The sequence below is a fragment of the Hypanus sabinus genome, chromosome 11 (assembly GCF_030144855.1).
Source record: "Hypanus sabinus isolate sHypSab1 chromosome 11, sHypSab1.hap1, whole genome shotgun sequence".
NCBI classification, from domain to species: Eukaryota; Metazoa; Chordata; class Chondrichthyes; order Myliobatiformes; family Dasyatidae; genus Hypanus; species Hypanus sabinus.
In genome coordinates this window covers 38,421,201-38,447,842 of record NC_082716.1, presented here as the reverse complement: position 1 = coordinate 38,447,842, position 26,642 = coordinate 38,421,201, and the positions used below count along the sequence as shown (strand labels likewise).

Sequence of the window (26,642 nt, the reverse complement as noted above, 5' to 3'; positions counted from 1 at the left end):
TTTTTAGATTTTTGAAATTGCCTTTTACTTAACCTGGGGTTTTTATTTTGCCACACAAATGAGGAAATTTTTGAATCAATGTTGTCAAAAAAAGATTTAGGAATAAAAATTGGTAAGGCTTGAAATAAATATAAAAATTTCGGTAAAATCATCATTTTAATAGCATTAATCCGACCAACTAATGATAGGAATAAGGGAGACCATCTTGTAGTAAATTATTGAATTTGATGAAGCATAGGTAAAAAATTCAGTCTAAATAAATCTTTATATTTCTTGGTGATTTTTATACCTAAATAGATAAAGTTATCAGTATCCTTTGATTCTCACTGACTTCAGGTTTACAAGCACTCTTTGACCAGATACTGCTTTGTTGTCAAGCGCGGTCATTAACGCGACAAGAACAGGAAAAGCGGATGCATGGGAATATGGTTAAAAAATGTATCTTGGGACTAAGTCCTGAAGCCGCCAATGCATCACTATTGTCGGAGAGTCCTCGTCTGCAATTCGCCACCACTTCTCAAGGGCACTTATTTCACGGGCAGTCCTTTAAAAATAAATTCAAAGTATGCAGCACAACAATCCTTTTCCGACACGAGCTGAGTTCCAGTACAGGGCACAATTCCTGACAGCTAGTTCAAATCCAGATTCAGTGTTTGACCAATCAACAGTTTCAGGGGCGGGTTTGGTCTCTCTTTCCTCTCTTTCTCTCTCTCTCTGGCTGGGAACGTGTTGATTTCAGACTCACTGTGGAAACACGTGGCGCTGTTGAGACTGAGGCAGATCAGCACGTTCTTCTCTTTCTACCTCTGTGTGACTCATTCACGGGTTATTTATAGCTATCGTCGCCGTTTCGGTCCGAGCTTTCAGCAATAGTAGTGAGAATGGAGACGGCGGAGCGCTGGAAGATGTATTTGTGTCTTTTTGTTGCGGTTATTTTCACTTCTCTCGGTAGGAACAGCCACAATTGTTTTATTGGTTGATCGGTTTTAAAAAGCTTGTCATTCGAATATTGACGTTGTAACTGGTTTCTTCTACTTAACCTTTTAATTCTGATCAGATGTCGTGTTCAGTTCATTTTCTTTGTATGCAGCCGTTCAAAATGCTTGGGTTCAGGAGATTAATGCCAATGACCCTTTAGCTTTTCCTTTGTAAGTAATAGTTCCGAGTGCAACTTTCCAAGAAATGCATTTTCAATCTGCGGCAGGGCTTCTGAGTTATAGCTGGGGCAGGTTTTCTCCCCCCCCCCCCCCCATCTGTTTGGTGGGTACGACTGGATTGTTTGCTTCATCTTTAACGGTACACTTAGTATATTTTCAAATCTGTGTTGTAAGGATTCAGATTGAGCCGTGTAGACATTTTATGATGCCCTCCAGAAATCTTTCTGATCGAATTTTTTACACGGGATGTTTCGAAATATGTCTTTGGGAACAGTCATTGCGTTTGTTTTATTGATTGAGAAGCTGAAGTGATTGCGACCTTCCACTAGCTGAAAGTGAACTCCATAAGTAAGCAGTTGTTGCCGTTTTGCTAGTAGAGTGTCAGTTCGCATCGCACATATAAACTTTCTTTTGGAAGGGGTGATGGATATCCTGATCACCGCAGTTCCGGACACTTTATAAAGTGTAAACCCCCACGTTTGGCTTCATTGGTGTTCCATGGGCCTTTGCTCTTTAAGATCAGGAAAAGTTTCATTTTCCATATTAAAATCCGTTATCTCAGTGTATCTGTCTCTGAGATGGCAAGGGTAAGCTGCTTAAAATAGTTTAAAAACCAACATGGGAAAAATGCAACTCGCATTGCATTCCCGGGAAATTTAGGAGGAGTTTTACAGACTTAAGTGCATTTGCTGCTGTTAGAGCAATCATAACATTGCAGGCACGTTCGATATCCATGGCCACTTAATCGACTTAATGTTGCAAAAAATACGGACATCAAAGATGCTGGAAATCTGAAATTAAAAAAATCGCAGTTGAAAAGATTCAGTGGGTCAGTCAGTATCTGTGGAGAAACAGGGTACTGACAAAGGGTCTTTGACCTGAACCCTTTATCTCTGTTTCCATAGATACTACCTGACCTGCTGAAAGTTTCCAGCATTTTCTGTTGAAGATTGGATAGGATTCTGTTAAGACATGAATACATAATTCAGACTGACATTTAATGGTTACTGCCTACAACCATCTGATCTAGAAGTGAGAGTGTACCAGTACTGCAGATACTCAGTCTTGTAGGAAAAGAGCAGCAAGTATTTTTGGGAATGGCTTCACAAGACATAGGAGCAGAATTAGGCCATTTGGCCCTTCAAGCCTGCTCTGCCATTTAGTCCTTTTTCCCCCTCCTCAGCCCTACTCCCCAGCTTTCTCCCTGTAACTTTTCTATCATGTCTAGTCAAGAACCTATCAAGCTCTGCCTTAAATACACACAGAAATCTGGCCTCCATGGCTGCACGTGGCAACAAATTCCTCAAATTTACCACGTTCTGGCTAAAGAGATTTATCTGAATCTTTGTTTAAATGGATGCCTCTCTATCATGAGGCTGTGCCCTCTTGTCCTAGACTCTCCCACCATGGGAAACATCCTTTCCACATCTGCTCTGTCTAGACCTTTCAACATTCAAAATCTTTCAATGAGATCCCCCCTCATCCTTCTAAATTCCAGTGAGTGGTCAAATGTTTCCAATGAATCATCTTTGTGAACCTCCTTGAACCCTCTACAATACCAGCACATCTTTTCTAATGTAAGCAGCCCAAAATTGTTCAGAATACTCGAGGTGAGACCTCACCAGTGCCTTCTAAAGCCTCAGCATCACTTCCCTGCTCTTGTATTCTAGACCGCTTGACATGAATGCTAACATTGCATTTGCTTTCCTCCCCACCAATTCTACCTGCAAGTTAACCTTTGGGGTGCTCTAGACAACTCCCAAGTCACTTTGCATCTCAAATTTTTGGATTTTCTCCCTGTTTAGAAAATAGTCTGCACATTTATTTCCACTACCAAAGTGCATGACCGTGCATTTTCCTGTATTGTATTTCATTTGCCACTTTCTTGCCCATTCTCCTAATCTATTGCAACCACCTTGTGTTCTCAACACTACCTGCCCCTCCACCAATCTTCATATCATCTGCAAACTTGGCAACAAAGCCTCTACTCCGTCATAGCATAAAAAGAAGTGGTCTCAACACTGTGGAACACCACTGCAGCCAAATAGAAAAGGATCCTTTTATTCCCACTCACTGCCTCCTACCAGTCAGCCAATGTTCTAACCATGCCAGTAACTTTCCTGTAATACCATATGCTCTTAACTTGGCAATCAGCCTCGTGTGGTACCTTGTCAAAGGCCTTTGAAAAGAGTGGACATTAGAAACCAAAAAGAAGCAATCATTTTGTCAATTACGGACTTTGAGCTTTGAATTGGCAACCAGAGGTAGAGGAACAGATATATAGGCAAACAATGTGAACATTATAGGTTTATCATTGTCGGGGATTTAGTTACACCAAAAGTAGTTAAGATTGCTTTAGTATGACAGGCCTAGAGTGAGTAGAATTTTAAAAATGTGTCTGGGGAAGCTTTTTGAGCCAGGACATGCATGGACCTGCTGGCAGGTGCCGGGATGCCACGCCTCATGCAAATGATATTAATAAATGTAGGAAAACGAGCAGGAATCACCTGTCTGTGCCTACAAGAGTGCGCCAACACGTGAGCAGATCTAGCGCAACCAAAACAATGCGCAGCAGATTGGTATGTTGGCCCAGGAAATTTGAAATTACAGTTGCGTGGAAAATTTGAAATCAGTGCCGGATTATTGAAGGAACTGGATTACAGGTAGTCGGATTAGTGAAGGTCAACTGTATGGGTGTCGAGTCTCCCTAACTTGAGAACTATGTAATTACAAACAAGGAAAAGTAGCACAGACTCTTTGGTGGATTTCAGAGTCAGAATTGTATATGTCATCACTGACTTATGATATGAAACCTATTGTTCAGCTTCCTCAAAAAATGCAGACCTAAAAATTTATGAAGAAAGTATATATTTTTAAAATGAAGTAATATTCATGGACAGTTCAGCAGTCTGATGGTGGAAGGAAAATCGCTGTTTCTGGATTAGTTATATGAGGAGAGTTATGCAAGCCTACTCAGAAAACAAGTGTCAATCTTGAAGCATGCAAATATTCTAGACTAGTGATTAAAGGAGTTGAAGTAAGAATTGCAAGTCCAGGTATAATCATGAATCTTTATAAAACTGCACGCTTACAATTGGACTAATTTTGCAATTCATACTGCAGGACGGATGTTGAAGCAATACTCAGTGCAGATCAATAACAGTGCTATCCTGCAGGAGGAAACAAAAAAAATGATGAAATATTCCAAATGTGGGGCTGTTACTGTTGCAACAGAAGTTTGAGGTGTTTTGAAGGGTGTGTTTAAAGTTTATGCAGAAGTAACATGGCAAAAAGAAACAGACATTTCCTGTGATTGGGCTGAAGTAAGGGAAGTTGAATATATGTACCTTAGCAGTTAGTGAGTAAACTATGTCAGAGCCTTATACAGGTTATTGAAACTAAACAGATATAGAAATGGTAGAGGCAGAGGAATGAGATTACTACTCACAATAAGGATAAAAACCAGCACTAACGGTTTTTCTCTTTTTCCTTAGATTTTGCCTCCAAGTTAAAAGTTGGAGGAATTTCTGATGGAAATGCCTAATTCAGTTTTTAGGCAGGCATTTCATTGGACACCTAGTACATAAGCAGCAGTTCAGTTATGCAAAGGAGAGTCAGTTATGGTATTTATGGAAATGTTGACACACGCTAGTCCTGGTTTTTGTATACATAGAGTGATGGGCCTAATTAATGATTCCTAAACATCCCTGGAGAAGGTCTCTCCTATCTGCCCTTCCCACTGGGCCTTGCTAACCAGTTCTCTCAGAACACTGAACCACAAGCTACATGCCAGACCCATCCAGCCCCATATTTGATGGTAGAATTTCAAATGAGACCAAAGCTGAAAAGTAGTTTGGCTTGGGTAGGTACTGCTGAAACTGTGCCTTGCTCGTATCTATCTTATTAGCCTTAAATCAAACCAGCTCACTGCTGGAAATGATCAAGAGCGCTTGTGATCAAAAGCAAAGTATGTGGTGGTGGAAAAAGATGAAATCATTCCATATAGGCTATGTTCCATCAATTCATCCATTGTCAGAGGAGTTCAAAGCAAAAATGTAGCTACTTATCACCACAAAGTTGAGCAGTTTTTCAAGAAGCCACATTGTACCACAGGTTCTTGGCACAATATTTGCTTTTGAGATTTCAATGCAGTGACTGGGGTGTTTAAAAGTAGAACTATAAAAAAAAGTTGAAGATTTTATCATTTTCATGGTCTGTCAAACAATTAATATTGCTATCGATGGAATAATGGCCAACAATTGGTCATTTGCTTGAATGAGTCCAAATTCTTCACTCGCATGTGACTGGGGCCTTACAGGGAGGAAAAACACAAGGTGTAGAGAAACCAAAAACTTAGATGTTTTGAAGTTTGTCAGGTGTGAGCAGAAGACAATAAAGGCCATAGTTGCAGTGATCATATGGGCTCCTTTTGTGATATAGTTTCTAATGATTTTCTTTGTAACTGAAGCATTGACCATTGTCGCTCATGTTTCTCCCTGTGACCAGTTTAACATGTATTATTCAAAATAATCAATTGATGTGAATTTGCTTGATGGGAACCATGCATATTCGAACCTGAACCCTGATGCTTCTTATTTGTTCAAAGCAAGCATTTACTGTTCATCCATATTTAGTCCCCGAACCAGTTTGAAATGCGCTATTTCAGTTATATCGATCCTTTATTCAGTTTCACTATTAATTAGTTTGCTCATTAACTAAAACTCTCCTTAGTTTTAAAGTAAGTCAAAGAGCATCATGACAATTAGGTACATCTGAGTTGGCTTATTATTTTATGGACATGAATTTTGATGAGACTGTTCAATATATTTTTCAATATAATTCAATATTGACATTATATTGACAGTTCAATATAATGTTTTGACTGGTCTTCCAAAAATTGGCTATTGGACGTGTGTATTAAATGGAAAATATCAGAGAAAAATGCCTGAGGTGTCATCTGTGGTATTCTGCAAAAGTTTATTGAAATAAATTCTATCCATTCTACATTGGATTTGTTAAGCAGGAGAAATTAAACTAGAATGCTAGGTAGTTATTATGAATTAATGGCCGCACACTGAAATTTAATGCTGTTGTGTGCTTATAAAGTTAATAGGTGATTTCCTCCTGATAGACTTTTCTTGAAACAAATATAACAAACTTTTCTTGCATTTTAAATGATTCTTTATAGATGGAAAGAATATCTAAAAATATGTTGAACTGAAATCTCTCCCTTCTCTCCATAAGATATCGGAGAAGAATTGGGCAATTTGGCCATTCGAGTGTGCTCCACAATTTCATCATGGTTGATCCAATTTTCCTCTCAGCCCCAATCTCCTGCCTTCTCCCCATAACCCTTCATGCTCTGACCAGTCAAGAATCTATCAACCTCTGCCTTAAAGAAATACATACAGACTTGGCCTTCACAGCTGCCTTGATGATGAATTCCACAAATTCAATACTCTCTGGCTAAAGAAATTCCTCCTCGCCTCCATTCTAAAAAAAATGCCCCTCTATTCTGAGGGTCCTCCTGTGGTCTAAAACTCTCCCACCACAGGGAACATCCACTCTATCAAGGTCTTTTACCATTTGAAAAGTATCAATGAGGTCACCCCTCATTCTTATGAATTTCAGTGACTATAAACCCAGAGCCATCAAATGCTTTCCATATAACAAGCCATTCAATCTTGAAATATTTTTGTGAACCTCTTTGAGCCCTCTCCAGTTTCAGCATATCTAAGATAATGGGGCCCAAACCTGCTCACAGTACTCTGAGTGGTCTCACCAGTGTTTTATGAAGTCTCAAGGTTACATCCTTGCTTTTATATTCCAGTCCTCTTGAAATGAATGTCAACATTGCATTTGTCTTCCTCACCACAGACTCGACCTGCAAATTAACCTTAAGGGAATCCTGCACAAGGGCTCCCAAGTCCCTTTGCACCTCAATTTTTTTTTGGATTTTCCCCTCCCTTTTAAAAAAAATAGTCAACCTTTTCATTTCTTCTACCAAATGACCATACAATGACCATACACTGGTCGACACTATTCCATCTGCCATTTCTTTGCCCTTTCTCCTAATCTGTGTACCGGTAAGTCTTTCTGTAGCGTCTCTACTTCCTCAAAACTACCTGCTTCACCACCTATCTTCATATCGTCTGCAAATTTTGCAACAAAGCCATCAATTCCTTCATCCAAATCATTAACATATAGCATAAAAGAATTGGCCCCAGTTCAGACCCCTGTAGAACACCACTTGTGCAGCCAACCAGAAAAAGCTCCCTTTATTCCCATTCTTTGCCTCCTGCCTATCAGCCAATGCTTTATCCATGCTAGAATCTTTCCTGTAATACCATGGGCTTGTAGCTTGTTAAGCAGCCTCATGTGTGGCAACTTGTCAAAAGCCTTCTGAAAATCCACGTACAAAAAATCAACTGAACCTCCTTTGTCTATTCTTGTTATTTCTTCCAAGAATTCCAACAGAATACCTTTCCCATCAAGGTCCCCATTCAGCAAGTGGTAAGTAACAGTGCCGATAAAAAGTATTCACCTCCCTTGGAAGTTTTCCTGTTTTGCAACATTGAATCACAATGGATTTAATTTGCTTTTTTTTTGACATCAATCAACAGAAAAAGATTCTTGTGTATCCAATGAAAATAAATCTCTACAAAATGATCTAAATTGATTACAAACATAAAACACAATAATTGATTGCAGCAGTATTCACCCCGTTTAATGTCACAACTCATCACTAGTGCAACCAGTTGGTTCCAGAAGTCACTTAGTTAGTTAAATGGAGATCACCTGTGTGCAATTGAGGTGTTTCAATTGATTGTAGTAAAAATGCACCTGTATCTGGAAAGTCCAACTCCTGGTGAGTCAGTATCATGGCAAAGACTACATCATGAAGACAAAAGAACATGAAGCAACTCCATGAAAAGGTTATTGAAAAGCGCAAGTCAGGAGACAGATACAAGAAATTTCCAAGTCACTGAATATCCCTTGGAGTACAGTTAAGTCAATCATCAAGAAATAGAAAGAATATGGCACAGCTGTAAATCTGCCCAGAGCAGACCATCCTCAAAAACTGAGTGACTGTGCAAGAAGAAGATGAATGAGGGAAGTCACCAAGAGGCCTATGACAACTCTGGAGGAGTTATGAGCTTCAGTGGCTGAGATGGGAGAAACTGCACGTATGACAACTGTTAATGTGGGTGCTTCCCCAGTTGCAGCTTTATGGGAGAGTGGCAAAGAGAAAGCTACTGTTTTGGGCGGGGGGGGGGGGGGGGATCTCTCACGAAATCTCAGCTAAAGTTTGCTAGGAGGCATCTGGGAGACTCCGAAGTCAGCTGGAAGAAGGTTCTATGGACTGATAAAACCAAAATTCAGCTTTTTGTCCATCAGACTAAATGCTGTGTTTGGCATAAGCCAAACAGCGCACATCATCAAAACCCACACAGTCCTTACCGTGAAGCATGGTAGTGACTGCATTATGCTCTGGGGATGCTTCACTGCAGCAGGCCTTGGAAGGCTTGTGAATGTGGAGAGTAAAATGAATACAGGGAAATCCTGGAGGAAAACCTGATGCAGTCTGCAAGAGAACTGCTACTTGGGAGAAGATTTGTTTTCCAGCAAGACGATAACCCCAAGCATAGCCAAGAATCAGAATCAGGTTTATTATCACTGGTATGTGACATGAAATTTGTTAACTTAGCAGCAGCAGTTCAATGCAATACATAATATAGAAGGAAAAGAAAGTAATAAATCTTATTCAGTAAACTTTATACTGTATACATATATTGAATAGATTAAAATCATGCAAAAAACAGAAATACTATATATTTTTTTAAAATGAGGTAGTGTCCAAGGGTTCAATGTCCATTTTAGGAATCGGATGGCAGAGGGGAAGAAGCAGTTCCTGAATTGCTAAGTTTGTGCCTTCAGGCTTCTGTATCTCCTACCTGATGGTAACAGTGAGAAAAGGGCATGCCCTGGGTGGTGAAGGTCCTTAATATTGGATGTTGCCTTTCTGAGACATTGCTCCCTGAAGATGTCCTGGGTACTTTGTAGGCTAGTGCCCAAGATGGAGCTGACTAGATTTACAACCTTCTGCAGCTTCTTTCAGCCCTGTGTAGTAGCCCCTCAACCCCTCCCCCCCCCCCCCCCCCCCCATACCAGACGGTGATGCAGCCTGTCAGAATGCTATCAACGGTACATCTATAGACGTTTTTGAGTGTATTTGTTGACATACCAAATCTCTTCAAACTCCTAATGAAGTATAGTCGCTGTCTTGCCTTCATAATGACTACATCGATATGTTGGGACCAGGTTAGATCCTCCGAGATCTTGACACTGAGGAACTTGAAGCTGCTCACTCTCTCCACTTCTGATCCCTCTGTGAGGATTGGTATGTGTTCCTTTGTCTTACCCTTCCGGCAGTCCACAATCAGCTCTTTCATCTTACTGACATTGAGTGCCAGATTGTTGCTGCATCACTAATCCACTAGTTGGTATATCTCACTTCTGTACGCCATCTCGTCACCATCTCAGATTCTACCAACAATGGTTATATAGTCAGCAAATTTATAGATAGTATATGAGCCATGCAGTCATGGGTATTTAGAGAGTCGAGCAGTGGAATAAGCACACACCCTTGAGGTGTGCCAGTGTTGATCATCAGTGAGGAAGATATCGCCAATCTGTACAGATTATGGTCTTCTGGTTAGGAAGTCGAGGATCCAGTTGCAGAGGGAGGTACAGAGGCCCAAGGCCCAGATTCTGCAATTACTCAATCAGGATTGCAGGAATAATGGTATTAAATGCTGAGCTATAGTCGATGAACAGCATCTTGACATGGGTGTTTGTGTTGTCTAGGTTGTCTAAAGCCATGTGGAGAGCCATTGAGATTGCATCTGTTGTTGACCTATTGTGGCGATGGGCAAATTGCAATGAGTCCATGTCCTTGCTGAGGCAGGAGTTCAGTCTAGTCATGACCAACCTCTCAAAGCTTTTCATCACTAGATGTGAGTGCTACCAGGCGATAGTCATTAAGGCAGCTCATGTTATTCTTCTTAAGTACTGGTATAATTGTTGCCTTTAAGTACACAGACTTAAAAACAATGCAGTTATTGTCATGGAGTGGCCAAGTCAGAGTCCAGACCTCAATCCATTTGGGAATTTGTGGCAGGAGTTGAAAAGGGCTGTTCACTCATGATTCCCAAGCAATCTGATAGAGTTTGAGTAGTTCTGTAAAGAAGAAAGGGAAAATATTGCAGTGCCCAGATGTTCAAAGTCAATTGAGACCTATCCACATAGACTCGCGGTTGTAATTGCTGCCAAGGATGCATCTACTAAATACTGACTTGAAGCAGGTGAGTAACTATGCAATTAATTATTTTGTGTTCAATAATTATAGTAAATTTAGCCCAATTTGTAGAAATTTGTTTTCAGCTTTGACAAAAAGCCAAGTTAAGTCTACTGTGATTCAATGTTGTAAAACAATAAAACATGAAAACTTACAAGGGGGCAGCTTGAATTCTTTTTATGGGCGTTGTAGATAACCATCTGAAAGTCGCGGCCAGTGGCATCTATGAGTAAGGAAATTGGAGAAGAATCCACAATGAAACTTGCTCTTTTAACAGTTTCATTTCACAAATATTTGTTGTCCTATTTTTGGTTTGAGATCAGGATCACTAGATATTTGCAAGCATATTCTCACAGTTTATCAATCTGCTGTAGTCGTTAATTGTATTGTCTTAGAGATGTGACAAATTTCTTCACCTGTCAGACTGAGTTTTTAGTTCAAAAATTGGATAAATCTAGATCTGGATCTACACAATAGATGTAGGCTGGAACTTCACTGGAGGAATGCTGAAAGTATTCTCTCTGAGATGAGACGTCATTTGAGGTTTCCGTCTGCCACCTCAAGTGAACTGAAAACAAAATCTTGGGCTTGTTTGAGAAAGGACATTGGATTTATCCATAGTATCATAACCTCTTTAATCAAAAGCAGATGATTTAATTGTTAACACATTCTTTTTAGTGGAGCCTATGTGCAGGTTGCCTCCTGTTTTATCTATATTTCAACCATTGAGTACTTTACAAGTGTTGTAAAGCATTTGGATAACCTGAATTTGTGAAGGGTATATGAATGCCTGTTTTTTTTGGGCAGACACAACCGAGTTTAAAGTACTGGATATATGCACTTTATTTTCAGTTATAATCCAAGTAACTAAGGGTCTTTGTGTCTTGTAGTAAAATTGCAGACCCAAATTCAACAGGTAAAACTGAGTTAGTTTGTTTGTTTTCTGGGAAGGAGAAAAATGTCTAGCCCATTTTCTAAGACTGTCCTAAAAATCTATTCGGTAAAACACTTCCCTTAACATCTCAAGTTCACGTTCAAGTTACTGGCTATACGTAAATACAACCAAATGAAACAACATTCCTCCAGACTACCAGACACCCAGAAAACATCTATCACACACAGCACATAAAAAGGAGTATTACCACAAGTAAGTTAATAAAATAAAATTCAGAATGTGTGTCGTGTGCAGCACAAGTAAACAGTACAGTAAATAGCTCGCTGTCTCAGTGGTGGTGAAGTATTCATTAGTCTCACAGCCTGACGGAAGAAGCTGTTGCCTATTCTGACAGTCCTAGTTCTAATCTCCTGTACCTGCTTCCTGACAATAGTGGGTCAAAGATATTTTGGGATGGGTGCAGAGCCCCTTCATAAATGGGATGAGAGAGATACCCACACTGATTTGCTCAGCAGATTTTATTATCCTCTGGTTTTGCAGTCTGTTGCTTTAATGCTTCCATAGCAGACGATGTGGCCAGACAGGACACTCAATGGTGTGCCTGTAGAAAGTCATTAGAATGGGGGAACAGAGCCTTGCACGCCTTAGTCTCCTTAGAAAATGTAAACATTGCTATACCTTATTGACTAATGAGGGGCTGTTGTGGGTCCTTGTTGATGGTCAGTTAAGTGGTGGTAGTCTCCGTCAGTCATGGTTGACCATGGGAACTGCGCCTCTGGTAGTCACTGAGAGTGGCTTTGCCAGGGCAGAGTTGATCTGGAGATCCGCCTGTTGCCCATGCACTGGGACCCCCTCCTCCATGCTGATGACGGGTCCAGAGGAACGACGAAAGCCGATACCGTTTGGCGCCAGCAGCATCGTGGGAGTTGCCGTGCCGGTGCTGGGTACAGCAGTCAGCCGCCTTCCGGACTCCCAACTCCGGATTTCTCCTCAGGGTTTACTCCCAATGCCTTTCCTGTGAGCAGGTATAGCCGCAAGGCAGCAGAGGTTTGAAATTGGAGTTTACCGTCTCCTAGATGAGCTACCATCCATGGTTAACGGGTCCCATCTGCCCGGAGTGATTGGTTTTAAGGCGCCAGTGTCCTGCCTTTGCCCCTTCTCCTGTCAGTGAGAACAGCTCAGCCGGGCATAAGAACTATGCCACACGTGAAGGCCAGGAGATGGACTTGGTTCTCAGAGGCTGTTTGAGACGCACGCCATGAAGAGCATTTGTTTAGCAGTGGGAGCTCATCCCCACTACCACCCTTCGGCTATGACCACCCTTAGAGCCAATGTCAGTTAAGTGCACACTAAGGAACTTTGGGCTCTTCACTCTCTCCATGACACAGCCATCGATGTGCAGTGGACAGCTCTTGACCTGCTCTTTTGTAAGGTCCACAGTCATTTCTATTGTCTTGTCCACATTGAGGTAGGATCAATATTTGTCTGAATGCCCTTCGCTGAAGTGGATTGAAATGTTTTATTTTCTTGAAGGAACAATATAAATGCAAGTTGTAACAGTTTACAGAATCAATGACTGCTTTTTTTGCAAAATGATTCATAAATAAGCCACTGATTCAGGAATGTTGCTGAGAGATTAATATTGGTCTAAAATACATCGATGTGTTTGGGTTTTCTAATGCTATCCTCTTAAGCCAGGGTTCCCAACCTTTTTAATGTTGTGGACCCTTACCATTAACCAACGTGTCTATGGACCCTTGCTTTAAGCTGTGAAGTGGAGATTGATATCTTTAACTAAACACAAGTTTGTTTATTCACTAAATCTCTAAAGTATTACACAAGTTGGTGGAAGAACTCTGAATCTAGCAGCGTCATTGGGAGGAAGGAAATATTCAAAAGTTTTAGGTTGAAACTCTTTTGGCCCGAAACTACAACAATTTCTCTCCTGTTGACGCTACTGAGTTTCTAACAGCAGATTGTGTGTTGCTCCAGATCAAGCTTTAACCTTATTCACCTCACAGATTTACATGCATTAGGAATTTGCGGTGGTGTGTTGCGACTTGCAACAAAAAACAATATTCTACAATCATAAAGAGTTTTATAAAAATAAAGTTTGATGCTAAAGTACAGATATGGAATAAATACATAAATACTAGCATGTATTTTATAAACTTGTTATAAAAAGTGGTTTACAGTGCAGTGACTGAGGTGATGCAGGAGGGTGGGGTAAGGCTAATAAGAATGGTTGATGACATGAACTGCCTGGGGAAGCAACTTTTCAGATGCAGGTTCCAGCATTTGCAGCCTCTCGTGTTTCAGAATTACTATATTTTACATAATCATCAGCCTCTTCAGTGTCATTTTATTTATTTAGTAACAGCAATGGTAACAGGCCGAACAAGGCCGTGCTGCTCAGTTACATCCATGTGACCAATTAACCGAGTAACTGTGACGTTTGTAGAAAGTGGGAGGAAACTGGAGCTCACAGGGGAAACACACATGGTTACAAGGAGAGTGTAGAAACTCCTTACCGACACTGGCAGAATTGAATCCAGGTTGTTGGTATTATAATAAGAGTTACTCTAATCACTTCACTGCCAGGCTCTCTTGTTGCATACTATTACAATGATTTACAAAGAAAACATTGCTGAAGAATAGACTATTGATATTTCTGCCCATCTGCTCCTGAGGTAACCTGCGTCCTGTAAATCATCACCTTACTTTGTCTTCATGGCTGTCCTTGACTACTGGTAAATACCAGCCTTCCTCATACAAGGTGAAGAGTTATGTTGTACATACTTATCTGGTAATACAGTGTTAATGGAAATCAGACTCATTTAGGCCACCAATTTAAAGTAATCAGATTAGAATAGAACGTTGCTATTCAGCTACTTGAGTTGGTAGTAGCCCAGGAGACTGACGGGATGAAGGTTTGTCCAGATGCTAGCTTCCTTTTGGCCCCTATTGAAAAAGAATCCCAACTCCTTTAAAATAACTCATTGAGTCAACATCATATCGGCAGGAAGCCTGTCCATTGGTTGACTGTTTATTAGTTCGATCTGTTTAAGTCTAATTTGTCGTATGACTTCTGTGGTCCTGAATAATGCATTAATTAAATTGCCTCACTTAAGCACTCTCTAGTCATTATTTTATAAGTCATGATCAAATAAACCCTCCTACTAGTCTGTAATACATAAAAGCCGAGTTCTTTTAACTCAAATGTGGTTTTAAACATGTGTTTCATCTTCTAGTCATCTGAATCTTTTCCAGATCTTCTGATTCCACTTGTTAGATTTTTGTAGGCTTTGGAAAATGGAAGAATAAAGATCTTGGTCAGCCTGAAGTTGGTCTGCAAACTACATTTAGGCATGCTATAATCTTTTCAGGAGCATAAATCCAATACAACAGGTTTTACATATTTAAGGAATTCCAAAATTAAATAAAACCTGCAGATCCTAGAAATCTAAAAAGTAACTGAAATTTTGGGGAAATACTCAGCAGGTCAGGCAGCATCTGTGGAAAGAGAAGCAGTAACATTCAGGTTCATTGCTCTCACATGTTAGGAGAAATCAAAAAGCAGATTATCTAAACAGAGTTTGCATATGAGTGGACTACAAAATATCTAAGTGTTCTTCTGTATGAAGCAAAAACATCAGCATATAGATGCAGCAAGTAAAAGGAAAATGATATACAGGTGTCCCGTTTTATTTTTAATGCTCGCTTTACAACAACTCGCTGTTACGAAAGACCTACATTAGTACCTGTTTTCGCTAACCAAAGAGGGTTTTCACTTTTATGAAAAAAAAGACGCCTGCTTTATACGAGTGTTTACTCTGAGAAAGACTACAATGACTGTGAAACCTTGTGCAGGCAGTTGTTTGTGCATGAGTGTACATGCGCACGCACGTGTGTACGTGCTAATTTTTTTCTGTCCCCAAATCGATTTTGGCACGCTGTCTTCCCGATTTTGATAAGTGAAACTACACCGTACATACAATATTTCTACTTCATATAGGGTGTATATTTATCATATAATTCCTGCTTTTACTATATGTTAGTGTTATTTTAGGTTATATGTATTATTTGGTTTGATTTGGTAGGTTATTTTTTGGGTCTGGGAGCATTCAAAAATTTTACCCATATAAATTAATGGTAATTACTTCTTCGCTTTATGACATTTCGGCTTACAAACACTTTCATAGGAATGCTCTACCTTCGGATAGCGGGAGAAACCTGTATTGGTCCTTTTATTTGCTGTAGGCTGGAGTTTCAAAATGAGTAAGTATTGTTACAATTGTATAGGGCATTGGGGCTGAATCAGTGTACAGTTTTTGCTGCTGTTACTTAAAGAATTTATTAGCATTGGAGGCAGTCTGGAAGACATTCGTTGGGATCATTTCTTGGATGACAGGTTGGTCCTGTCACCAAAAACTACTTCTTATATATATATATATATAAGTTGGGTCTGTCATCTTGGGAGTTTAGAAGAATAAAGGTGATCTGAAATATTCAAGGTCCTAAGGGGTCATGAGATGATAGATGTTAAAATGTTTTCAGAAGCAGAAGTCTTAAATTGAGCATTTGAGTTTCAATATATGGGAGCAATGATTTAAAACAGAAGTGTGCATTATTTTTATTCTCTGAGAATGGTGAATCTGTTTAATTTTCTATCCAAGGAGTTTGTAGAGACTTGATCACTGGAGGTTTCTGAAGAGAAAATTCATTAAATGGAAAACTGAGGACCATGTGAAAATGCCACAAAGATACAGACAGAGATACTTAATTGATCCCGAGGGAAATTGGGTTTCATTACAGCCACACCAACTAAGAATAGTGAAGAAATATAGCAATATAAAACCATAAATAAATAATAAGTTAATCTTGCCAAGTGGAAATAAGTCCAGGACCAGCCTATTGGCTCAGGGTGTCTGACACTCCAAGGGAGGAGTTGCGAAGTTTGATGGCCACAGGCAGGAATGACTTCCTATGATGCTCAGTGTTACATCTCGGTGGAATGAGTCTCTGGCTGAATGTCCTCCTGTGCCTAACCAGTACATTATGGAGTGGATGGGAGTCATTGTCCAAGATGGCATACAACTTGGACAGCATCCTCTTTTCAGACACCACCGTCAAAGAGTCCAGTTCCAACCCCACAACATCACTGGCCTTACGAATGAGTTTGTTGATTCTGTTGGTGTCTGCTACCCTCAGCCTGCTGCCCCAGCACACAACAGCAAACATGATAGCACTGGCCACCACAGCCTCGTAGAACATCCTTAGCATCGTCCAGCAGATGTTAAAGGACCTCAGTCTCCTCAGGAGATAGAGACGGCTCTGACCCTTCTTGTAGACAGCCTCAGTGTTCTTTGACCAGTCCAGTTTATTGGCCATTCGTATCCCCAGGTATTTGTAATCCTCCACCATGTCCACACTGACCCCTTGGATGGAAACAGGGGTCATGGAAATCAGGGGATTGAGGCTTAGGACAGATGAGACATGATTCTTTTTAAATAGTTGGGCAGGTTTCCGGGGCGTGGTGAACCCCTGTTGCTTTAATTATCCTGTGTGTAGGGTGCTGTCTTGGGTTAATAAATGAGCCAAGCACTGCAAGGAACTACATGTATGGAGAAAAAGCTGACTGTTTCTCTATTGCATTTCTAGCTTCATTGATTTCAAAATTAAAGGTTTTACTTTAGTTTGATCTAAAACTTCTTCCACAACATTGTTATTAGATTAGGAAGTATGCTTTCCACCATGATCACGTGGGTTTCCTCTTGGTGCTTCTGTCTCCTCCCATGTTCCAAAGGTGTACATGTTTGTAGGTTAATTGGTAACGGGTGTATTGGGGCATTGTGGACTCATTGGTCAGAAGGGCCTGTTGCTGCTGATGTACGTTGAGATGGGGTATTGAAGTTCAAATCGAGGTTGTATGCAGCTTCCTGGTGGTGGTGGTGGTCTGAGGGTGAGAGTGTGCATTTGGGAGGTACTATCAGGAGAAGTCTTGGAAATTAGGTGCAATTATCATAAACACAGTGGGTGCTGCAACTCACGAATGTTTACTGTGTCAAGCAGGATTGTACTGCACTTAGATGGGCTGAAGCTGTACATATCGAAGCAAATGGAATCTTGATCTATACCCTAAGTAATGGAAAGGCTTTGGGAGATTGGAACTGCTCACTTGCCTTAACATGCCCAGTTTCTGACCTGGACTTGAAGCTACAGTATTTATGACTGTTCCATTTAAGCTTTCTGCTTGTGCTCTTGCTGCAGTATCCCTGTTCTTACTCAGTTAGATCCTTCGTCTTCATCTCTCTGACCAAAATGTGCAGATTGGCATTGGCTTACGTTTGTCATGTTTTGCTTGTATTCTTGTCCAGCTAGCTGTCTTGTAGTTTGGTTATTGCCAACAAACACAGAAAATATACCCTATGTTGACAGAACGCAGCATTAAATAATCAATGGTAAGATTCACTAGACTTGCAGAGCAAGGAAAGTTGTCTGGTTCTAATTCATAAGTTTTGCTGTGTGTGAGTCGAGCCATCTATTATGGTTAAGTGTATTTTTCTTGTAACTGAAAGTTTTATCTTTTTAAAAACCCAAGTGTGTGCAAGACAAACTGCATATTCTTCCCTTGTCATAAATGTCTTTTGGAGACCAGCGTGGAAAATCCTTTTGGGGAGGGGAAAAGAAGCTTTAAAATTGGTGCCGCATTTGTTGCTGTTTGATAGTGTGAGTACTCTGTAGACATATTATGAATCATTGCCTGTGCTCCTCATGTGAGAGGATTACAGTAATTAATTTCAATTAAAGATTTTGTGAATGCTGTGCAATTAAGCCTCATCTGGAGACTTTTTGTTTTGCCACAAACACAAATTGAGCTTCCTCCTGCCTTCTTTAGATGTAACCAGTATTTAGTCTATTCAGAAAGAACAGGAGAGTTAACAAGCAGTAATAAAGTCCTGAATTATTGAATGGTCTGCAATATTGAAGGTTGTGTGAAAGAGTCTGCTAATTATATTGTGCAAGTGAAGCTAATCCTTTAAAACAGTACTTGTTAGTAACATTTTGTTGAGTGCTACAATCCTAACGAGTGTTGCTTGAGGGCTATTGCTTCGTACACTCTGTACCACTAAACTATTGGACATAGTCTAACTGTAGTTGCAATTATCCTGTACTGAATGACCTTTCTTCTGTCGTTTATGTAATCTACAGAGCTATTTGTTGATTATTCCAGTTTGTTTTCCACCACATCCTACCCCCCACCCCCCCCAATCCTACTTGATAATAAAGCATGCCACGCATGACCGTAATAATGTGGACAATATTCACATTGCCCCAAACATCCAGTACTTCATAAGAGAAGAAGTGGCAAGACGCAGGGAGTAGTGGCGTAAGAAGGGATTCTCCATTGGCATGTCATTTATAGACAGATAGCTACTTTAGTGACGAAAGGAAGTTAGTGTCACAGTAGCATTACAAGTGCACAGATATGCAACTATTAGAAGATAAGCAAGAGAAAAAAGCTGCCTCAAACAGCCTAACAGGAGGGGGTCATCATTTCCCCAGTGACAGGTTGACTCATTATACAGCCGAGGGGGAGAATAACTTCATATAGCGCTCTTTGGAGCAACCCAGTTGTCTTAGTCAGTTGCTAAAAGTCCTCCTCTCTTGCATGCAGAGGGTAAGAAGCATTGTGCAGAACTGCCAGCATTTTCCATCAGGTCTATTGTTCTAACACAGCCGCTGGTGTGTCCAGTTTTGCAATTTTAGTAGTGTAAGCTCGTGTGCAACATTACATGAGCCATAGTGACTTGGGAATTGCTGTATCCTGGACACTTAACAATTGCCAGTCAAATTGTGCTTTTGTGTGTCATATTCTCTTATGTGGTATGGGAGGTGCTGTCCTCTCCTTTAATGAATATTTCTAATGGCTGGCAGCAAAGGAAATGGCAACATGCAGTGATTGGAGGGAGTGAATGAGGCATGATTCAAGCCCGCTCCCTTCCTCACCCCACCATGTGAAAATGCTTTCTCATTTTAGATGGGCATTGCTTGCTAACGATTATTTATACTTCCAGCGGTGGGTTCCATTTGTAGCTTGTGCCATATACAAGTCAAATAAGAGATTTTTATAGGAAGAGTCAACGGTGCGGAACCACAGAAAACCCCTCACTCCTAATGTTGACACTTGGGTCATAATGAACAGAATTAAACAAAAATGCTATGAACTCAGTTTGTTTTTATTGAATTACCGGCTTCTTTTGTAACATGTAGATGTATTCTATATGGTTTGCTAATTAAAAATCAATATGGGCAATAATTTTAAACCCATCTGCATTATTCAAGTTCACTGCTTGTGCTGCTATGTGATCAATGACTCAAATTCTGGATTGTGATTTAAGGAATTGACAGTCGGACAGTAAAACCAAAATCATTGATTTCCACTCCACTTCATAGTAATAAGCCTAAAATATGTTGGTTTACAGAATGGTAGAGTGCAGCGCAGGTCCCCTTTCAGTAGATTCAATGACTTGCAGGACAGTTCAGGATCTTTATTATCACTGCTTGATGATTTGTTCAATTAAAGCATGTCCCTGGAATAAAATTTAACCTGGAATTTTGTCAAATTGCACAGACTCCCAGATGAGTACAAAGCTTGTATGTGCCTGTCAGAATAAAAGGTAAAGGTAACAGGTGCAGGTATTGAGGCCTTGGTTATGAAAAAAAGGAGGTGCTTTGGAGGTGTAGGCAAGTAGGAACAAATTGGGTGCTGATGGAGTACAAGAAATGCAAGAACACACTTAAGAAAGAAACCAGGAAGGCTTAAAAAAGGCATGAAGTTGCTCTGATAGAAAAGGTGAAGGAGAATCCTAAGGGATTCTACAAGTATGATAAGAGCAAAAGGATTGCTGGGGCTCAAACTGGTCCTCTGGAAGATCAGAGCGGTAATCCATGTGTGGAGCCAAAACAGACGGGGCAGTTCTTAAGTGCATTCTTTGCATCGGTATTTACTTGGCAGATGGATACAGTGTCTATGGAAGTGAGGCAGAGCATCATCAACTTCAACTTCTGTACACAATACAGAAGAGGAGGTGTTTGCTTTCCTGAAGCAAATCGGGGTGGATAAATCCTCTAGGCCTGGCAGGCTGTTCCCTTGGACCCTATAGGATGCAAGTGCAGAAGTTGCTGGGTCCCTAGTAGTGATACCATTTAATATGGTTAACTGGATCAGCAAGTTTGTGGGATGACACCAAGATTGGGAATGTAGTGGACAATGAGGAAGGCTATCATGGGTTGCAGAGGGACTTGCATCAGCTGGAAAAGTGGCAGTTGGACTTTAATGCAGACAAGTGCAAGGTTTTGCATTTCGGTAGGACCAACCAGGGTAGGTCTTACACAATGAACAGCAGGGCACTGAGGAGTGTGGTAGAACAAAGGGATTTTGGAATACAGGTACATTATTCATTGAAAGTGGCATTGCAGGTAGATGGGGTTGTGAAGAAAACTTTTGGCCCATTGGTCTTGATAAATCAATGTATTGAGTACAGGAGATGGGATGTTACATTGAAGTTGTATAAGTCATTGGTGAAGCCTAATTTGGAGTATTGTGTGCAGTTTTGGTCACCTGTCTACAGGAAAGATGTAAGTAAGGTTGTAATAGTACAGAGAAAATTTACAAGGATATTGCCAGGTCTGGAGGATCTGAGTTATAAGGAAAGATTGAATAGGTCAGGACTGTATTCTTTAGAATGTAGAGGGTTTGGAGGAGATGTGATAGATGTATACAAAATTACGAGGGGTATAGATGGGGTAAATGCAAACAAGCTTTTTCCACTGAGGTTGGGTTGGACTACAACCAGAGGTCATGGGTTAGGAGTGAAAGTTGAGAAGTTTAAGGAAAACATGAAGGGAAACTTCTTCACTCAGAGGGTGGTGAGAGTTTGGAATGAGCTGCCAGCACAAGAGGTGCATGCGAGCTTGATTATAATGTTTGAGAGGTTTGGCTAAGCACATGGATAGTAAGGATATGGAGGGCTATGGTCCTGTGCAGATCATTGGGAATAAGCAGTTTAAATTATTTTTGGGATGGACTAGATGGGCCAAAGGGCCTGTTTTCATGCTGTACTTTTCTATAATACTGCCAGTGGCAGTGATCTCCACTGTCCTCTTGTTCACAGGTGCTGTCTTGTAGCTGAGTATCATAAGCCTTTAGAAACAGTTTAATTGTTCTTTATGTTTAGCATACATTTATGTTTCGGAGGAGGAGCAACACCTTATTCTGTCTGGGTAACTTCCAACCTGAGGGCATCAATATTGATTTTGCCTAATAGTAAATAAATTCCACCCCCCCATTCCCAGCTGACTTTTTACCTCTTCTCACCTGCCTATTATTTCCCCCTGTCCCCTCCTGCTTCCCTTTCTCCCGTGGTCCTCTTCTCTCTTATCAGATTCCTTCTTCTCCGGTCGTTGACCTTTCCCACCCAACCTAGCTTCACCTATCACCTTCCAGCTAGCCTCCTTCCCTGACATTTTTATTCTGGCATCTACCCCCTTCCTTCTCAGTCCTTTTGAAGGGTCTTGACGTGAAATGTTGACTATTAATTTCCATAGATGTTCTCTGACCTGCTGAGTTCCTCCAGCATTTTGTGTGTGTTGCTTTGAAATCTTTGGTATTTGTTTTGGAGCATTTTATTTTAGCTTTCCTTAAAGGAGCTGTGATGGCCATCTTCCCAGACTCTCATTCTACCGTCATGCACTTGTTTGAAATGTTACTCATCAAATTATTTGCATACACTTGGATATGTTCCAAGATTTATAAAGCATTTGATTTTGAAACACCCTCTTTAAAAGAATCTTTGCTTGTCCACTTCAGTGAATCATTGACTGGCTTCAACATGTTTTATCTTTGAAAACCCACGCCAAACCCACACCCATACCTTTTCTATTTTTCTAAGTTGCAGCAAGGCAATCTTGGGATATGGCCAGAAATTATTTCCTGGTTCCAATTGTTTCTGATCTTGGTGGCTCAGCAGGCACTTACAAAGTGCTAAATGGGCTCTTCAGCCCAGTTTGTCCATGCTGATGGGTGCCTTTCTACACAAATCCCATTTTGCAGTGTTTGACTAGATCCCTCCATTTGTTTTCTGTCCATGGACTTACCCTGTTTTTTTTTTAAGATGCTGTGTTGTACATACACTCATCACCACTTCTAGCAACCAGTACATACCCATCATCTCTGTGTGGAAATCTTGCCTTGCTATTTTCCTTGACGTGCCTCCTTTCTCTCCTAAAACCTAAACCTTCTAGTTTTAGATTAGCCTACCCCTGGGGGGGGGGGGGGTAATAAAGGTTGTGGCTATTTGTACTATCACTGCCTCTAAATTTTATAAACCTCAAAGTTGTCCCTCGGCCTCCTGCACTCCATTGAGAGTAAACCAAGCCTATCCAATCTCTCCTTGTGCAAGTAAAGCCCTTAAAATTGTGTGGCATGATATGGGTCTAGAGTCACAGAAAGGCACCATGGCAAGTATGGCAGGTTTACTTCACGCTATGGCATTAATACATCAATGAACTCTGGCAGTTCAGGATCATCATCATTGATGGAGCTTGGTTGGAACATAAAATTCACCAGCTGCCATTATGAGATTTGAACTTGTCTTTGAACCAATTGTCCAGGGCCCTGAATGTTAATCCGGGACATTAGCCAGTGTGTTACTGGATCCCTTTCGTGAGGTTATGGAGCAAAAGAGCAACGTGTCCATGGGGAAGAATAAGATACTTCAATCCACTACCAGTGTTAGAGGTGTCATCAAAATCCTGCAAATCTTGAAGTCTAAAATAAAAGCAAAATGTTGGAAACAATCAGAGCAAACAAATTAGTTTCAAACTGCAGTGAGAGTGGGGGGTTATTAATAGGACAAAGAACGTTTTGTTTGTTCCTCACACACTTGAGTTTAATTATCTTGGACTTGGTTACCCTGTTGTTTTATATGATAACTGTTTGTATTTTTTCCTGCTGGGTCTACTTGTCAATATTTAGTCTCCAAAACCAATAGAAATTCTGAACTGCTTGGACATTCCCCTGTGTTGGAATAGAAGGCTGCTCTGCCCTGAAGGAAAGGATGCTGTCCTATGTAAATATTTCAACTTGCTAAGGGAGTCGAGGGAAGGAATATAGGAATTACCTTGGGACAAAACTTCTTGGAGAGAGAATGAAAGAAGAGATGAGCTACAGGCATTCTTCCAATCTCATCAAAGGCATTGGCAGGAGCCTTTGTTCCTGAGATCCACTCCTTTTCCAGATGGTGAATAATTCTGTCTGAGGCAGCTTTCCATCCATAGATGAAAGTATTCAAAGTGAACAAAAACTACTGCTACCAACTGCACCTATAATAGAGTAATTAGCTAGCAGGAGACTGGGCTGTTCATGTAAGCAACGTTCAAGGGGAGATTGGCATCCTGTTTTTCTTCCTTCCTGTTAAGACGGTTGTCTTGAATTTTGCCTGCAGTACTGATGTTTTCTTTTACTCACTTTTTTTCTCCTTCATTTTTATTCCCTTTTCATTCCTTCCAGTATTTTATTTGTATACACAAGGGTATATATCCCATTTCCTCACAGCACTGGAGATCTGGAGCGGATAGAAAGGACTCTCATGCTATAGATCAGCCTTTGCAATGTTACCGTAGGACTATAAGACACTTGCCTTAACTTCTCCTTTGGCGAACTGTCGGATGTGGTTGGCTGTTTCAAGTGATGTCGTGACTAATTTAGAATTTAGAAGTTGATTGGGGAACTAGGATTATTGGTCCAAATTATTGGTACTGTCAAGAGTTAAGTGTAGTGTACAAACAAGTTCATTCAGTTTTCTTATTTAACTGATAAAATACCTTTTATGTGAAGGAAGGTAATTTTTTGAGTTCACGATATTTGGGTTTACTAAGGGTTCGCAATGTTTCCTTAGCCTTTGTACACATCAATAGATACATGGAGCATTTAGTTCCAATGGACAACAAATTGTGGTTAATCCAACATTCAAAAAACTTGGCAGTATTGCTGGAAATAATTAAGGTGACATGATTTACATTTTTACTTTAGCCAAGGTTGTGTATAGTATACATTCTGTGATAATAAATGTACTTTGAAATCATTCATATTAGGCAAGGTAGAAGCCAGCAACTACTTGGAAAACAAAATAAATCCTGGAATAAAAAGTTGGTGTGAGCGGTTAGGGCCACAAAATACTTTATTGTCATTGCTATTGTCTCTGGGCAGAGATCTGTCATTATTTCCTCATGTATGACTCCAGAAGGGCACATGATTGACTCTAAACTCCTCTCTGTAATGGCCTGCAAGTCACTTAGTTCAGGGGGCAAGTCATGATGGGTGTTAAATGCTGCCCTTGTCAGTAATGTTGTGCGATAAACATTTTCCCACATTTTACATCATCTGCTTCCTTGCTGTTTGGATCTCTATGCTCCCACTGTGTAATGTCCCTTTGAAGCACCTCAGGATATTTTGTATATCGAAAACACTTCAAGATACAAATTAGTTTATTTTAACCTTAATGAAAGGCACAAATTTCTGTTTTTGATGTCTTTCATGTTAATGCTAAATTCCCCTTGAAATGGCTCAGGTTAAATTTGCTTGTTTAAATAGTTATGGATATAACTGAAAATATACAGCTGAATTCTGGTATGTCAAGAATGTCACAGCAGGGTTTGGAATAGGCCAGAGATGGGGAAAAAAAATATCCCTTGGTCTAAGGACAGGATCAATAATGTCTCATTTTTAAAATAAACTTCAAGTTAAAACCAGATTAAAAGCTCAAATGCTAAATAATAACCATATGGAAACTTTTAACTCTTTTTTTGTAAATGTATTTGCTCTTACTGATTTAGTAGTTGACGCTAATCATATTAGGCAGGAACATAATTTTGTGCATCTGTTTGTTTCTGTTCTTGCTGGTTTCTGCCTTGCCTAATTTAGATTATTTCCCCTCTTTTCATGTGGAGATTAAAGCTATTTGTTGCACTGACCTCGTCCCTTTTTTAACTACTTCAATCCCTGCGTGAAACCAGCAGCTGTCAAACTGCTTCAGGTTTTAAAACGTTGGCTGTGCTTATTGTCTTGTTCTTATTCTCCAGCTGCCAATCGGTGAGGGGGAGGGGGATTTTTTTAAAAACATAACTTGAAACTTGCATCCTACCTTCTGCACCACTTACTTTCCCCTCTTTATCCTGGCTAACTTCCCTTTCAACTGTTAATCCTGATGCAGGGTTTGATAATGCAGAACATTGATAATTCTTCTCCCCCCTCTCCCCCTCTCCCCCTCTCCCCCCCCTCTCCCCCTCTCCCCCTCTCCCCCTCTCCCCCTCTCCCCCTCTCCCCCTCTCCCCCTCTCCCCCTCTCCCCTCTCCCCCTCTCCCCCTCTCCCCCCTCTCCCCCCTCTCCCCCTCTCCCCCTCTCCCCCTCTCCCCCTCTCCCCCTCTCCCCCCTCTCCCCCTCTCCCCCTCTCCCCCTCTCCCCCTCTCCCCCTCTCCCCCTCTCCCCCTCTCCCCCTCTCCCCCTCTCCCCCTCTCCCCCTCTCCCCCTCTCCCCCTCTCCCCCCTCTCCCCCTCTCCCCCCCCACCACGCAAACAGATTCTGCTCAACCTGTTGAGTTCCTCCAGCAGATGTTCCTCACTCACCACTACCCTTATTGCCCTCATCTCACCTTCCATGTTTACCCTGCCCGTATTTTGACTGTGCTTAAGAGTTCCACTTTGGGATTTTAGCATTCAATACTTCAATCTCTTCACTAGTCCTGTGTAGTATGTGTTTTAAGTAACAAATTCTCAATGACGACACTTTGCATTGCTTGTCTTTATCATTCAATATTTGACATCCATTCTTTTCGTCAGAGCTTTTTCAGTGTCCTGTGTTCGTTATCTGGTTGCGTAGAAGAATTTGTGTTTTTTTTAATTTGGAAGTAGTTTGAGGAGGCAAATGCCAGGAGCTGGTAGAGGAGTGCCAGAGACGGGAATGCGATCCTACAGAGGTTTTGCTGGCTCCTCGCTGTGGAGAACCAACTCTCGCCTTGGCATTATGGGGGCTGCAAAGAAAAGAGCCATCCGGACCAGCCGAGGCTGATCAGCAAGCCTTCAGATGGCTATGGATCAGGTGTGACCTGTGGGTGAATGCTGCTGGGGTGCAAGCCAGGCTGGGCCACTTGGCCGAGGGTGTCTGATATTG

At 40.9% G+C, this 26,642-nt stretch overlaps 1 protein-coding gene across 1 annotated transcript in view; it reads left to right on the top strand.

Annotated features, from left to right (window-relative positions):
• Positions 1 to 767: 767 nt before the first annotated feature.
• Positions 768 to 26,642, top strand: part of LOC132401864 (mucin-2) — a 72,002-nt gene continuing 46,127 nt past the window's right edge. Inside the window, exon 1 of the mRNA XM_059984160.1 lies at positions 768 to 948. Within this exon, the coding sequence (XP_059840143.1) occupies positions 882 to 948 (67 nt within the window). The 5' untranslated portion in view covers positions 768 to 881. The remainder of the gene's footprint in view (positions 949 to 26,642) is intronic.